This window comes from Carcharodon carcharias, chromosome 23 (genome assembly GCF_017639515.1).
Source record: "Carcharodon carcharias isolate sCarCar2 chromosome 23, sCarCar2.pri, whole genome shotgun sequence".
Classification (NCBI taxonomy): domain Eukaryota; kingdom Metazoa; phylum Chordata; class Chondrichthyes; order Lamniformes; family Lamnidae; genus Carcharodon; species Carcharodon carcharias.
In genome coordinates, this window is record NC_054489.1 from 1,130,815 (window position 1) to 1,148,064 (window position 17,250).

General features: G+C 41.6%; 2 protein-coding genes across 7 annotated transcripts in view; one reads left to right on the forward strand and one right to left on the reverse strand.

Annotated features, from left to right (window-relative positions):
• Positions 1–17,250, forward strand: part of cntnap1 (contactin associated protein 1) — a 1,152,571-nt gene that overhangs the window by 784,414 nt on the left and 350,907 nt on the right. The gene's annotated exons all lie outside the window — the stretch shown is intronic.
• The window catches only part of coasy (CoA synthase), a 73,349-nt gene that overhangs the window by 15,383 nt on the left and 40,716 nt on the right, over positions 1–17,250 (reverse strand). For both annotated transcript variants that reach the window (XM_041173316.1, XM_041173317.1), the window contains exons 5-8: positions 15,057–15,246; positions 13,629–13,693; positions 8,302–8,386; positions 5,162–5,259 (exon numbers count right to left, since the gene is read on the reverse strand). In XM_041173316.1, coding sequence (XP_041029250.1) covers positions 5,162–5,259; positions 8,302–8,386; positions 13,629–13,693; positions 15,057–15,246 — 438 coding nt within the window. The remainder of the gene's footprint in view (positions 1–5,161; positions 5,260–8,301; positions 8,387–13,628; positions 13,694–15,056; positions 15,247–17,250) is intronic.

Sequence of the window (17,250 nt, forward strand, 5' to 3'; positions counted from 1 at the left end):
AAGTCTGCACGCTCACCTCGCTCTCTGTTCGAAAGATCTGCTTTTAACCTCATATTCCTGCTTACCCCTTAACCTTTCATCCCCTTGCTTAACAAGAATCTATCTACCTTTGTCTTAAAGATAATCAAGGACTTTGACTCAGCCACTTTTAGAGGAAGAGAATTCCAAAGTCTCTCAACTCAGAGAAAAAAATGTTTCCTCATCTCTGTACTAAATGGGCGACTCCTTATTTTGAAACTGTGACGCCAAGTTCTAGATTCACTCATAAGAGGAAATATCATTTTTACATTCACCTTGTCAAGTCCCCTCAGGATTTTATATGGTTCAATCAAGTTGCCTCTTACTCTTCTAAACTCCAGTGAAAACAAGCCTAGCCTGTCCAGCCTTTCCTCATAAGATAAACCGCCCATTCCAGGTATTCATCTCGTAAATCTTCTCTGAACTGCCTATAATGCATTTACATCTTTCCTTAAATAAGGAGACCAATACTGTACACAGTACTCCTGATGTGGTCTCACCAATGCTGTATAACTGAAGCATAGCCTCCTTCCTCTTATATTCAATTCCCCTTGCAATAAACAATAAAATTCTATTAGCTTTGCTGATTGGTTGCTGCAACTGGATACTAACCTTTTGCGATTCATAAACTAGGACACCCAGATCCCTCATGATTTTCAGAGCTCTGCAACCTCTTGCTGTTTAGATAATATGCCTCTTTTTTTTATTCGTCCTGCCAAAATGGACAATCCTGCATTATACTCCATTTGCCAGATCTTTGCCCACTCACCTAACCTACATCTTTTGTAGCCTCTTTACGTCCTCTTCACAACTTACTTTCCTACTTACCTTTGCGTCATCAGCAAATTTAGCAACCATACCATCAGTCCCTTCATCCAAATCATTTATATAAATTGTCAAGAGTTGAGGCCCCAGCACTGAGCCTTGTGGCACACCACTTGTCACATCCTGCCAACTAGAAAATGGGCCATTTATGCCTACTGTTTACCTGTTAGCTAGCCAGTCTTCTACCAATATGTTACCCCCCCCCCAACACCATGAGCTTCTTGTTTTCCACAAATAACTTTGATGAGGCACCTTATCAAATGTCTACTGAAAATCTAAGTACAGTACATCCACCAGTTCCCCTTTATCCACAGCACATGTTATTTCTTCAAAGGACTTCAATAAATTGGTTAACCATGATTTCCCTTTCACAAAGTCATGTTGACTCTGCTCAATTACCCTGAATTTATCTAGGTGCCCTGTTATGACATCTCTAATGTAGCTTCCAACATCTTCCCTATGACAGATGTTAAGCTAACTGGTCTATAGTTTCCTGGTGTCTGTCTCCCTCCCTTTTTGAATAAATGAGTTATATTAGCTACTTTTCAATCTAATGGAACCTTTCCGAATCTAGTGAATTTTGGAAAACTAAAACCAATGCATCAACTATCTCACTAGTCACTTCTTTTAAGACCCGAGGATGAAATCCATCAGGGCCTGGGATTTGTCAACCCACAGTTTCAACAATATGCAAATTATCGCTTTCCCTGGTGATTGTAATTTTCTTGAGTTCTTCCCTCCCTTCCAATTTCTTATTTACAGCTATTGCTGGGGTGTTACTTGTATCATCTATAGCGAAGACCGATGCAAAATGCATCTGCCATCTCCTTATTATCCATTAATAATTCCTTAGACTTAGTTTCTATAGGACCAATGCTCACTTTGTTAGCTGTTTTCTTTTTTAAATATCTATAGAATCCCCCACTGTCTTTATATTTCTAGCTAGCTTTCTCTCGTGCTCTAATTTTCCCTCCTTATTAATCTTTCAGTCATTCTTTGCTGTTTTTAATATTCTGTCCAAACTTCTAACCTGCCACACATCTGTGCACAATTATATGCTTTCTCTTTAAGTTTGATACTATCTTTAACTTTTTTAGTTAACCACGGATGGTGGGTCCTCCCCCTTGTTGGAATGTATCTATTCTGTGCATTCTGATATATCTCCTTAAATGTCTGCAACTGGATCTCTATTGATCTATCCTTTAACCTATTGCCAGTTCGTTTTTACTACTGTTTTCATGCTCTCGTAATTGCCTTTATTTAAGTTTAAAATACTAGTGTTAGACCCAGTCTTCTCTCCCTCAAATTGTATGTAAAATTCAATCATATAATGATCACTACCACCTAGGGGTGTCTTCACTGGGAGGTCATTAATTAATCCTATCTCATTGCACAATACCAGGTCCAGTGGAGCCTGCTCTCCGGTTGGCTCCAGAACGTGATGATCTAAGAAATTATACTGAAAACATTCTATGAATTTGTCATCTATGCTACCTTTGCCCATCTGGTTGTTCCAGTCTATATAGATTAAAGTCCCCCACGATAATCGCTGTACCTTTCTGACAAACTTCCACTATTTCTTCTTTGATACCCCGTCCTACTGTGTGATTACAGTTAGGGGTCCTGTACACCACTCCCAAAAGCGTCTTCTTGCCTTTAACATTCCTCATCTCTACCCAAACCACTTCTACATCCAGGTTTCCTGAACTTAGGCCATCCTCTCTATTGTGTTAATGTTACCTTTAACTAAAGGAGGCTTCCCTCCACCTTTTCCTAACTTGCTATCCTTCCGAAAGGTCACATACCCGTCAATGTTCAGGTCCCAATCCATTCCACCCTGTAGCCATGTCTCTGTAATGGCTACTGGATCGTACTTATTTATCTTTATATTCACTCAGTTCATCTGTTTTGTTTTAAATGCTGCATGAATTCAGGTACAGAGCCTTAAGTCTTGTCCTCTAGCCTTATCTATTGATTTATTCTTAGACTGTACTCTCTTCCCTTTCTGTTATGGTCTGTTTATCATTTCCCAAATTAGTATCTTCCTCTCTTGCTTGGTTTCTACTCCTTAATGTACCACATCTTCCCAAATTTGATCCCTTGCCCTGATGATTTAGTTTAAAACCCTTTCTACTTCCCTAGTTATGCAATTCCCAAAACTCTTGTCCCAGTATGCTTCAGGTGTAGACCGTCCCAATGGTACAGGCCCCACTTTTCCCAGTACTGATGCCAAAGCCCCACGAACACGAACCCACTTCTCCCACACCAGTCTTTGAGCCACGCATTCATCTCTCTAAACTTATTTGCCCTATGGCAATTTGCATGTGGCTCAGGTAATAATCCAGAGATTATCATCTTTGAGGTTCTACTTCTTAATTCTGTACCTAGCTCCTCAAACTGACTATGCATCATACCTCTCCTTGTCCTGCTTATATTGTTGATGCCTAAATGACCACGACAACTGGATCCTCCACCTCCTACTGCAAGTTCCTCTCCAACCCTGAGCAGATGTCCTGAACCCTGGCACTGGGCAGGCAACACAGCCTTCTGGACTCTTGCTCTTTGCTGCAGAGAACAGTGTCAATCCCCCTTGCTTTACTGTACCCTACTGCCAATACATTCCTGCTTGCTCCCCCACTTGAATGGTTCCCTGTACTATGCTGCCATGGCCAGTCTGCTGAGCCACCTTGTAGATCCCGCTTTCATCCACATTGGTTGTGGATACTTCAAACCTGTAGACAAATGCAAAGTCTGAGGCTCCTCCATTACTATCTGCTCGGTCCCTTTACCTGCCTCACTCATGGTCACATCATCCACACTGCTGACCAAAACAGATGATCCTATTCTAAGAGGCGTGACTGTCATTTGGAATAAAGTGTCCAGGTATTTCTCCCCCTCCCTTATGTTGTACAGTGTCTGCAGTTCGGCTTCCAGGTCAATAATCTTGATCCAGAATTCCTCTAGCTGCTTACATTTGTTGCAGACTTGTTTGTCCTGGATTGCCTTGGCATCCAAAACCACCCACATTCTACAGCTGCAACATAATACCTGCCCTGCCTGTCATGAAAGTATAATAATTCTCATAATATTATTATGATTTATTGTAAAAGTAGGTTAATAGTGGGGTTTGGATAGTTTTTCTGTATGTGGGGGATTTAATTGAATTGGAGACAGCTGGACTGGAGGCTTTTCATTCACCAAAAAAGCTAGGGTTGAAATGCTAAATAAACATGGCTGACTATTAGTTTCCCGGCACTGTTTTCAATCTCCTGACTGTCTCTCCTCATGCGTGGTTTTCAATCTCCCAACTGCCTCTCCTCTCACGCTGTTTTCAGACTCCCGACTGCCTCTCCACTTGCACTGTTCCCAATCTCCTGACTGCCTCTCCTTCCGTGCTATTTTCAGACTCCTGGCTGCTTCTTCTCTAGCGTCGCTTTCAATCTCCCGACTGTCTCTCCTCTCGCACTATTTTCAATCTCCCGACTGCCTCTCCACTCATGCTGTTTTCTGACTCCCAACTGCCTCTCCACTTGCACTGTTCTCAATCTCCTGACTGCCTCGCCTTCCGTGCTGTTTTCACTCTCCTGACTGCCTCTCCTCTTGCGCTGTTTTCAGACTCCCGACTGCCTCTCCTGCTGTTTTCAGACTCCCCACTCGCACCATTTTCAGATTCCCGACTGCCTCTCCTCACCTGCTGCTTTCGCTCTCCCAACTGCCTCTCCCCTCCTGCTGTCTTCAGACTCCCGACTGCCTTTATTCTTGCCCTGTTTTCAATCTCCCGACTATGTCTCCACTTGCGCTGTTTTCAATTTCCTGACTTCCCTATTGTGAAATAACAGCTAATTTAGGACTTTGGAAATAACTATTAATTTGCAAGGTAAGTTCATGTTAATGAGTGACATGATTATTTATGCATATTAGTAACAAGTGTACAAAACCACAAGAAAGGATATGGAATAAATTTTCTCAGTAATTCTGACCCAATCCAGGGTGGTTCAGATTTCAACTTTCATCTTAGATCTGGCATGAAAGAAATAACAGCAAAAACAGGACAGTTCAACAAGGCCATCGATAACAAGGGCAATTAGGGATGGGCAATAAATGCTGGCCTAGCCAGTGACACCCTCATCTGATGAACAAATATAAAAAAAAAATCATCTTGATCTTCAACATCGAAGCTGTGTGCACTTAACAAGGACTAAGGAAATTATCCAGTGTAAAACATCAGGAACATCAAACCATGTTAAGTACCTGAAGTGTCAGTTATTAGGAAAAATGTTTTGTACTCAGTCATAGTCAATATTAATACAGGACCCACCTCCTCTTCTGGCATAATAGCCACCCAAACCTCATGAACCATATCAATCCAGCCAGCTTCCAGCAAGACTGCAGCATCAACCACACATACAGCTTTACCTGACAAGAAAGACAAAGTAACATTTTAAGGAATTCAGAGTTAGGTGGTGTACAAACTAAACTTATTACAGTCCCCAGACAATATTTTAACACATCACATGCAATCATTTTAATCGCCATTTAGTGATAAGAGTTAGATAGATTTAATAATGCTTTTTTGTTCTTTTTTCTCCTGGGGAAGAAAACTGATACTATCCAAAGATGAACAGGTGATGAAAGAGGCTCTGGATTTTATGGTCTTAAAATATGTTCCACTGGAAGATCACAGGGATTTGTTTATTTGCAATGCAGAACAGTGCTCTTATTTGTGCTGGCCTGTAGCTTCCTTCTTGACTGTTGGGTCTAAATTAGGGTACAGCTGCATGTCACCACCTTGCATTTCCCTTTTCCCTGCTCCTTGCTGCCAAATCTCAATCCTAACTAATCAATCCACCTCTTTCACACCAGCTGACAATTTAACATAAATACAGTAAGCTTAACACTTTTAAATGGCAGCCAATATTTGAATAATAAACGAGATAGAGTTTTCAGATGCTGTCAGCAGTTCTAAGACCTGGGCATGCAGGGTGCCTTACAGGATCATGAAACAGCAGGGCAATTTAGTGGCAGAATGGACTCCCCTTTAAACCACCCCCAAATCTCAACTCTCAATCAACACAGGATACTCCTCAGGCCTGAACATGTTCCATAGAACCATAAAAGTTATGATGCAAAAAGAGGCCATTCAGCCCATCATGTTTGCACCAGCCAAAAAGAGAAAAAAGAAACTAGCCGCTCATTTTAATCTGACTTTCCAGCATCTGGTGCATAGCCTTGCAGATTACAGCACTTCAGATGTAACCAGGTACCTGTTAATTGAATTGAGCATTTCAGCCTCAACCACCAACTTAGGCATTGAATTCCTGATGCCCACCATCTTCTGGGTGAAACAATTTTTCCTCATGTCTCCTCTAATCCTCCTTCCAATCACCTTAAATCTATGCTCCCTGGTAATTGACCCCTCAGTTCGGCAAACAAGTCCTTCCTGTCTACCCTAACCAGGCCCCTCATAATTGTGTACACTTCAATTAGCCTCCTCTGTTCAATGGAAAACAACCCTAACCTTTCCGATCCCTCCTCATAGCTGCAATTTTCAATCCCTGGCAACATTCTAGTAAATCTCCTCTGCACTTTATTCAGAGCAATTATGTCCTTCCTGTAACGTGGAGACCAAAACTGTACACAAAATTCTAGCTGTGGCCTAACCAGCATTTTATACAGTTCCATCATTACATTCCTGCTTTTCTATTCAATGCCTCACCCAATGAAAGAAAGCATTTCACATGCTTTCTTGACCACCTTATCCATCTATCCTGCCACCTTCAAGGACCTGTGGACAGGCACTCCAAGGTCTTTTACTTCCTCAACCCCTCTCAATAACTTCCCGTTTGTTGAGTATTCCCTTGCTTTGTTTGCCCTCCCTAAATGCATTACCTCACACTTTTCCGGATTGAATTCCATATGCCACTTCTCCCTCCACTCAACCAAACCATTGATATCATTCTGGAGTCGACAGCTATCCTCTTCACTAGCAACCACACGGAAAATTTTTGTGTCATCTGCAAACTTCCCAATCGTGCCTCCCACATTTAAGTCTAAATCATTAATATACACAACAAACAGCAAGGGTGCCAACACTGAGCCCTGTGGAACACCACTCTAAACCGTTTTCCATTTGCAAAAACATCCATCTACCCTTTATTTCCTGTCACTGAGCTAATTTTGGATCCAACCTACCACATTCCCCTGTATCCCATAGGGTTTCACTTACCTGACCAGTCTGCTATATGAGACCTTGTCAAATGCCTTACTGAAATCCATGCAAGCAATATGCACTGTACTACCTCATCAATCCTCCTTGTTACTTCCTCAAAAAAAGTTAGTAAGGCACGATCTTCCCTTAACAAAGCCATGCTGACTATCCCTGATCAGTCCGTGCCTTTTCAAGTGACAGTTTATCCTGTCTTGCAGAATTGCTTCCATTAATTTGCCCATCACCGAAGTCAGAGTGACTGACCTGTAATTTTCTGGCCTACTCCTTGAATTCTTTTTAAATAACGATATGACGTTCAGGGGCCTCCAATCCACTGGGACCTCACCTGTATCTAGTGAGGATTGGAAAATGATCTTCACAGCATATGCTATTTCCTCCCTGACTTCCTTCCAACAGCCTGGGATATAATCCATCTGGCTCTGGTGATTTATCCATCTTCAAGGATGCCAGTCCCTCCAGTAGTTCCTCTTTCACTAAGCTTATTCTATCTAATATTTCACGATCGTCCTCTTCAACTAGAATGTTTGCATCATCCCTCTCCTTAGTGAAGACAGAGACAAAGTACTCGTTGAGAACCCTGCCCACATCATCAGCATCAGCGCACAAGTTATCATAGACAACTCTGATAGGCCCTACCTTTTCCTTAGTTATTCACTTGCTCTTAATGTGCTGGTAAAACATCTTAGGATTTTCTTTGATTTAACCTGCCGATATTTTCTCGTATCCTCTCTTTGCTTTCCTAATTTCCATTTTTACTTCACCCCTGCACACCCATATCCTGCCAGAATTTCCGGCACAAGGTTTCAGCCAGGATTTGACCCTGGACCATGCACGTGTCTGAGCTGTGCCAATGGCCCAGAGCAGGAAAATACCAAGCTACCACCAAGCACTGTGCACAGAGAGAAAAATTTTATGTTTGAATATCCAGCAAAACTGGAAAAAACAAGTTTAGAGCAAGGACAGTTAATCAGACATCCTGGCAGGCCATAACTTGGATCACATGAATACATAAATTATAACCAGAAGATAGAAAAACAGTCAACATGTCTTTTACATGAACTGAAGCTTTGATTACAGAAAGTAAATTGTTACCACAAAGGGCATTTTGAAAAGTGAGAAGTACAAGTTAAATTCAAACGACTTTACAGATCTTTGTGGCAGTCACTTTTACATAAAAGGTTGGATGTTCAATTGTATTGGCATTTCAATGTTGGATCCTTGGCACTTACCTTCTGCACCAGCATCAGCGATTTTCTGCTTCACGAGAGTGGCAGTGTCTGGCCAGACAATATCTGTTAGACATTTGAGCTTCTCCTTAAACAGCAAGTATATACAATCAAAATGTATTCTTATCAGGAAATGTGGTACTAAGCACTTCTGTTATTTGGAAATATTAAAAACCATGTGGTTCAAGTAATTGAAAAGTCATCAACACCAACACTAAGGTGGTGATGGAAGGTGTCACCGACAGTACTATTAAGCAGCACTTACACAATAATGTGTTCACCAATGCTCAGTTTGGGTTCTGCCAGGGTTACTCAGCTCCTGGTCTCATTACAGCCTTGGTCCAAACAGGGACGAAACAAATGAACTCAAGAAATGAGATGAAAGTGACTGTCAAATACTGCCTTGATGTCATGGCCAGAGTATGGCATCAAGGAGCCCTAGCAAAATTGAGGTCAGTGGGAATAAGGGGAAAACTTTCGACTGGTTGAAGTCACACACAGCACAAAGGAAGATGGCTGTGGTTGTTTGGAAGTCAATCATCTTAGCCCAGGAACTGCTACAGGAGTTCCACAAGGTAGGGCCATAGACCCGCTGTTAGGGCGAAATTAAATATATACATATAATAAAAAAGAAGCACACAGTAAGAATTTGCTGAACATACTTAAAATCTCCAAGCAGCCATGGATGCTAAACCTATTGACAGCTGAGGGTAAACAGATGGACACTGCACACAAAGGGGCTCTGAGTTTTGTGTGATTTATAAAGTTTCACAGGCAGAACCATTCGACTGGTGCAATGGTGCTTGAAGGCTTGAGAGCTGGACTAGAGATAAAACATAACATAAAGTTAGTTTAGGTATACTCCTCTCTCAGATAGGGATGGGGCAGATGGTTTAGCTTTGATATGGGAGGACATACAAAGACAAGAGGGAGCTTTGATGAAACACAAACAGTTCTGAGTTATGAGAATCAAGGTCTTTGCATACGTGTTTTAATTTTGATTGGATAATATAATAATGTATACACCCTTTAGAATAATTGGTTAGCAAAATCACATGTTTATGTACTCAATAAGATAGTTTTAACATGTTACCTGTGTGTAGGTTACCGATTGGGTATATTCAAATGTACTCAAATGTATTGTGATAAGAAAATGTACAAAAGTAATGAAATGTGATTAATCTGGGAGCTGGGTCTTCATTCTTAGGAATGATTGCTGCTCCCTTGCATGTGCTTGAATAAAACCGGTTAAAGGAAGCCTGAGTCTCTCTGGTTGCTATGTGATCGTGTAATTTCTCCTCTTCAACTGGCCTATGTGGTAGTTGCAGGATTGGAGGGAATACCCTCTTCACCTGCCCATCTTCAGCTGCTTTATCAATGACCTTCCATCCATCATAAGGTCAAAAGTGGGGATGTTTTGTTGATAGTTGCACATTGTTCAGCACCATTTACAACTCTACAGAAACACTCCATATTCATATGCAGCAAGACCTCGACAACATTCAAGCTTGAGTTGATAAGTGGCAAGTAACATTCACACCATACAAGTTAAAAGCAAAATACTGCGGATGCTGAAAATCTGAAATAAAAACAGATAATGCTGGAAAAACCTCGGCAGGTCTGACAGCATCTGTGGAGAGAGAAACAGAGTCAACACTTCGAGTCTGTATGACTCTTCTTCAGAGCTCAAGGGAAGCAGAAATGTGATGATATTTATACTGTTTAAGGGGGGGTGGAACAGGTGTCAGTAGTGATACTACCGAGCCACTCTTGGTGATGGGCTTTGGAGTCCCCCATCCAGAGTACATTCTGTGCCCTTGCCACTCTCAGTACTTCCTCCAAGTGGTGTTCAACATGGAGTACAAAGAACAAACAAAGAACAAAGAAAAGTACAGCACAGGAACAGGCCCTTCGGCCCTCCAAGCCTGCACCGATCATATTGCCCGTCAACTAAAACATTTTGCACTTCTGGGGTCCATATTCCTCTATTCCCATCCTATTCATGTATTTGTCAAGCTGCCTCTTAAACACCACTCTTGTACCTGCTTCCACCACCTCCTCTGGCAGCGAATTCCAGACACTCACTACCCTCTGCATAAAAAAACTTGCCCCGCACATCTCCTCTATAATTTTCTCCTCTCACCTTAAATCTATGTCCCCTAGTAATTGACGCTTTCACCCTGGGAAAAAGCTTCTGCCTATCTACTCTGTCCATGCCACTCATCATCTTGTAAACTTCTATCAAGTCGCCCCTCAATCTCCGTCACTCTAGTAAGAACAATCCGAGTTTCTCCAACATCTCCTCATAGCTAATAACCTCCAGACCAGGCAGCATTAGGTAAACCTCCTCCGCACCCTCTCCAACGCCTCCATATCCTTCTGATAATGTGGCGGCCAGAGTTGCACGCAATATTCCAAGTGTGGCCTAACCAAGTTCTATACAGCTGCAGCAAGGCTTCCCAGCTTTTATACTCAATACCCCTGCCAATGAAGGCAAGCATGCCATATGCCTTCCTGACTACCTTACCCACCTGCGTTGCCACTTTCAGTGACCTGTGGACCTGTACACCCAGATCCCTCTGCCTGTTGATGCACTTAAGGATTCTGCCATTTACTGTATAATTCCTGCCTGTATTAGACCTCCAAAATGCATTACCTCACATTTGTCAGATTAAACTCCATCTGCCATTTTGCCGCCCAATTCTCCAACCGATCTATATCCCATTGTATCCTTTGACAATCCTCTTCACTATCTGCAACTCCTCCAACCTTAGCGACGTCTGCAAACTTACTAATTAGCCCAGTTACATTTTCCTTCAAATCACTTATGTATACTACAAACAGCAAAGGTCCTAGCACTGATCCCTGCGGAACTCGACTGGTCATAGCTCTCCATTCAGAAAAGCACCCTTCCACTGCTACGCTCTGTCTTCTATGACCAAGCCAATTCGGTATCCATCTTGCCATCTCACCTCTGATCCCATGCGACTTTACCTTCTGTACCAGTCTGCCATGAGGGACCTTGTCAAAGGCCCTACTGAAATCCATGTATATAACATCCACTGCCCTTCCATCATCGATCATCTTTGTCACTTCCTCGAAAAACTCAATCAAGTTAATGAGACACGACCTCCCCTTCACAAAACCATGCTGCCTCTCACTAATACGCCCATTTGCTTTCAAAGGGTAGTAAATCCTGTCACGAAGAATCTTCTCCATTGATTTCCTTACCACTGACGTAAGGCTCACCGGCCTGTAATTTCCTGGATTATCCCTGCCACCCTCCTTAAACAATGGAACAACATTGGCCATTCTCCAGTCCTCTGGGACGTCACCCATAGCCAGTGAGGATACAAAGATTTCTGTCAAGGCCCCAGCAATCTCCTGATGAATGGCTTCTCCCCAGTGTGACCATGTCGATGGTTTTCCAGCAGGGATGGATAATTGAATCCCTTCCCACAGTCCTCACATTTCCATGATTTCTCCATTGTGCTTATGGATGATCAGTTGAAGCCTGATCCACACACAGAACATGTATACAGTTTCTTCCTGCTGTGAATGGTGTGATGTTTTTCTAAGACTGTGTAACTGGTTAAAGCTCTGTCAGTTCACTGGAACATAGTCTCTCGGTTTGTGTCTCTTGGTGATTTTCTTGCTGTTTGAAATCAATTCTCTCAGACAGAACAGAGAATCATTTCTCCTTCCACATTCAAAGGATAATGAATCAAATGATTCAACCAGATCTTGATGTGAAGTTTTGTTTGAGCTTCTGTAGATCCTCCTTCTTAATATCCATTGCTCACAATCTCCTAGTACTGATTCATCAGCTGAGGGAGGGGAGGCGGTGCATGGTAATCAGGGGGGATTTCCTTGCCCATGTTTGACTGAATACCATGAGACTTCATGGGGTCCGGAGTCAATGTTGAGGACTCTAAGGGTTGAATTCGCTATTTCCAGTGCCTAGGTTGATGCTGGGTGGTCCACCTGGTTCCATTCCTTTTAAATTTTTTAGCGGATTGATACAACTGAATGGCTTGGTAGGCCATTTCATAGGACAATTAAGAGTCAATCACACTGCTGTGGGTTTGGAGTCACATGTAGGTCAGACCAGCTAAGGACAGCAGATTTCCTCCCCTGAAGGCCTTTAGTGAACCATTAGACTTTTAATTCCAGATTTTTATTGAATTCAGATTTCACCATCTGCTATGGAGGGCTTTGAACCCGAACCCCCAGAGCATTATGCTGGGTCTCTGGATGACTAGTTTGGCGACAATACCACTATGCGGTGAGGTAGGGATGGATGTTGTCTGTGTGCATGTGAAATCTGGTATTGTGTTTTCAGATAATATTACCGAAGTGCAGCATGCAAGTGAGAAATAGGAAGGGGCTGAGAATAGATCCTTGGGGGACACCAGAGGGTTATCAGTACAGGAGCGGGAAGAAAAGCTAATGCAGCTGATTCTCTGGCTATGATTAGATAGTTAAGAATGAAACCAAGCAAGTTCATTTCCACCCAGCTGGATGTAGGTGGAGAGGCTTTGGAGAAGGATGGCTGCAGACAGATTGAGAAGGACAAGGTGGGATAGTGTACCTTTGTCACAGTCAACATAGGATGTCATTTGTGAATTTATTAAGAGCTATTCTGGTACAGTGGCAGGGCTGGAAACTTGATTGGGAGGATTCAAAAATGGATTTCCAAGAAAGATGGCACAGATTTAGCAAATTACAACATGTTCAAAGACTTTGGAAGAGAAAAGGGAGGTTGGAGATGGGGAAATAGCTTACAAGGATGGAGGGGTCAAAGGTTGCTTTAATTACGGAGAGGGCTGATGATGGCAGATTTGAAGGAGAATGGAGACAGGGTTCTGAAGAGAGGGAACTGTTAATGGGTATCAGAAACTGAACATTTGGGTTCCAAAGTGTTTCATCATCACAAAATTTGCCAAGTTGTATTTATACCTACAAATATTTAGTGATCCAGTACAGTATTATTGATGGTGGAAAAAATAGTATTTCAAATTTCACAAACAAAACAAACACCTTGATGTTTAAACTGCCTCGTTGCATATATGACAGCAATGAAGAATACAAAGCACAAAGAAATTAAGACTAACGGATGAGAATCTGACCCTCAAAACAACGGCCACTTGAGCTCATGTTAACAGGACATTCAATCCCCTTCCTCCATTCTGACAGGAGTTATGCTACCCTAGCACAATTAGTCAGCACTATATTCCTCAGACTGATCTAATGATGAGAAAGTGGTAAAGCAGCATCAATTGAAAATAAGCAGCATTTATACTTAGGAAAATTCCACATCACGTACTTACATCATCTCCAAAAACTCTCTTTCCCAAAGCACTTCGATCGATTGTTCCATCTTTCAGTAAAATATCTGGAACGAGACACCATGAGAATAATTATTGTAAAATTACTGCAGAGTCACTGTTTATTCAGGAAAAAACGAGTGTTAATAAGTGGAATCCCACTAAGTTGTTGCTTATTTACCTGACTAACCGAATGGGAGTTGCAGTTTAATTAAAGGGTAGAGTTACATGATGACAATGTGGTATTACAGATAACTGGGACTGAATTTCATTCTCAGTTCCCTGCAAAGAGCTTCTGATGGTTCTCAAATGAGTGGGGCATAGGAGCTGAGCAAATCAGACAACAGATCATTGGAGCTTTTCTCACTTATCCTGACAGCATGCTTCCCCCTCAGCAAATGCCAATTTTTTGCCTTCTCCTTTCATGAAGGCATTGCATTTACAGCATGAGCATTCTAGTTCCTCCAAGTGCCTAATATTCACATGTGAACCTTGAACCTAGGTGTGCCAGCAGGTAGCTCTGTCTTAGAGATATCAAACCTGAATCTGTTCCTCTTGTTTGACCTCCAAATATCCACTTTGCAGCAGAGAGCACAAAGTAATTAAGCTAATTCCCACAACATTCATTGACCTGCCTGCAACTGGCTGATGCAGCACATGCTTTGGATAGAACCAAGACATGTCAGTCTGGATAAGTCAGTTATTCACTGGACAAATTCACTGAGCCACCAGGGAAGATTTTTTAAAAATAAGAGAAACAATAATAGGTTGCTAATCTTCCAGAAGACTGCAATACTGCCACATCATAATTTGTAAATGGTTTCCTAAAGAGCAAAACAAAAAGCTAAATCTTAAAAAGGGCACAAGGGAAAAAAAGAAGCTATTAACCTTTATGAAAAGTTCATACAGATTTCTACAGATTTTAGTAATTTGATGAAAATAATTCTCCATTCATTATTTTGGTATTGTTGCCCTGGAACCAAACATCCCCATGGGAAAGAGAATGAGCAATGCAGTGTACTGGAATAAACCTGATCATTGCAAACAGTTGCGTGGGAAAGCATGGCAAGAATGAAACACATTGGTATTGAATGTATGTCACTGGGAAATGAAGAGACCACACTTACAGCAGGCATCCCAGTATCACAAAGACTTCTATCATTTAGGTTTGTAACAAATGGCTCATGACCCCATTAGGACATGAAGTAAATACCTGATTAGTGGCATATCTATCAGGAGGCACCTTACAAAATGAAGGATTGCTGAGTACTGCAATGTCTCATAATAACTGTGGTAAATGATGCAAGGTTGTCTCTTTATAATGGTTGAAAAGTGGAATTATTCAGTTCCATAAATAGTTTTTGCAGACATTTCTTTGCTTAAAAAAGTTGAAGTTGGTGCTTTGGTAAAAGACATCAAAGCTAAATGTACCTTGTCCAAATTTCTGAACAATCCTCTGGTAAGCAGCTGTCCCCGGTCTGTAAGTCTCATGTCCCAGTTGGTCAGCATCAATGGTAGTTGCTCCCATTTTCTGCAGGTACCGTACAACTGACGTCTTTCCACTGCCCATACATCCAGTCAATCCAATCACATAAGGAACTGGCGCAATTCTGGGATTGCCCTGAAATTATGCCGACACAAGTTAAGGATGCATTTACATGTTCTATCTGAAGCATATACTTAAAATGAATTTATAATTTTGTCACTCCTGTGAAATTGGACTCTTCCATACTGCTATCAAATAGCAGCATCAGGCTCTTCTATGTTGGGTACAGCACAGGTGAGAAGCAGGATAAGGCTCTTCCTACTTCGTCCTAACCTCAAAGGTATAACCCCAACTAAGTAGACATCAACACTTCCTATATGAGCCGCTCTTATGCCTTCTTTAATAAGCATTGTCAATTTAGTTTGAATTTTTGCTAAATTATCGCTGGTTTAGTGGGATTAATTACATTAATGACATTACAACTTTATTTCAGATACAAATTAGAGCCAGATGCATAGTGCTTTTTATTCCAAACAAACCTAGATTTGAACTCGGGTCCCAGTGTTAAAAGGGACTGTGCGAATCCTACTGTGTTGTAATTTGTAAATGAAGTTAATCCAAGCTTGCAGTTGAATGTTGGAAAAAGAAACACATTCCACAGGACATATACATTCTGTTCTATTTTAATAATTAACTGAAAGAAATTTCTACACATATAACGCTGGATGTCAGGTACAAAATGGTCTGACTATGCCCCTGACTAAAGAATTGCCTACTGCTTCCATTCTTGTGGTCTACTGGTCTTTCACGTAAGAATATGAGAAATAGGAGTAGGCCATTCAGCCCTTCGAACCCATTCCACCATTCAATCAGATCATGGTTGATTTCTCCTTCAAAGCCATTTTCCTGCACTCTCCCTGTATCCCTTAATATTTTTAATATGTAGAAATCTACTTCTGTCAGTCTTTAACAGGCTCAATGACTAAGCCTCCACGGTCCTCTGGAACAAAGAATTCCAAAGATTCATCACCCTCTGAGTGAAGAAATCTCTCATGTCAGTCCTAAATGGCCTGTCCTTTATTCTGAGACTGTGTCCCCTGGTTCTAGACCCGCCCCCCTCACCTCCCTTCATCCTTCCTGCATCTACCCTGTCAAGAATTTTGTACGTTTGAATGAGATCACCTCTCAATGTTCTAAACTCAAGAGAATAAAGGCCCAGTCTACTTTATCATGTTCCTGGGTAGTGCTTGGTCCACACTACCATATTTAGCTCAGGACCAGCATTGAGTCACTGTCAAAGTCCACCTAATACCTGTCGAAAACCATGTATCAGGGTTGGCCAACCTTTTTATGTGAGGGCTCACATTTCAATTTTTCTCACTCAAGGGCCGATGAACAAATTTGTGAAATATTACACAATATTAGCACATATTGGCACAATATTAAACATGAATTTATTTTTTAAAAAATCAAAGCAATACACTGGTAGTGAAAAAAATAATAAAAATGACCATTAAAAAATACCAAGCAGCAATGCTAACCAATGAAACATTTTTTGCCTTTTTGCTTAAGAAGCAGAGCTAGAGAAACAGACTAGGCCCTAAGTCCAGGTCACCAGGGAAGGGATGGAGACCAGGGGCGAACTAGGGAGTTAGATTTAACTAACACCAACCTTGTATTCGCCTCAGTGGAATTCATATGGAAGTGGGGGGTCAGAAGCGGGTTGCCTTTCAGCCTGGGTTTTCCTCATCTCCTGGCCTGCTTTTTGGATAGTGTGGCAGAACAGAAGGTAACAAATTTTTTATAAACATATTCTCATGGTTATTCCTTAATTTTAAACTGGACCTTTCGGCTGAACAAAAACCATTAAAGATGGCTGACCTTATGTTTGTGACTCACCAGAACAAAAGAAGCCACGTTGCAGTGTCAGAAATGTCACACCTCATTATTTCTGAGGAGCTACTATCAGGCCACCTGGAAATACACAGCCCAACTTAAAAGGGAGCTACACAAAAGCCATTTGTATTTGATAGACCAAAGCTTGCCAGTGGAGTCTACTAAGACAATGGCATCTCAAACATTCCTTTTAACCCATAATGGTGGGAATGTTGGCAGTCTTGGAGACCAAGCTGAATTCCA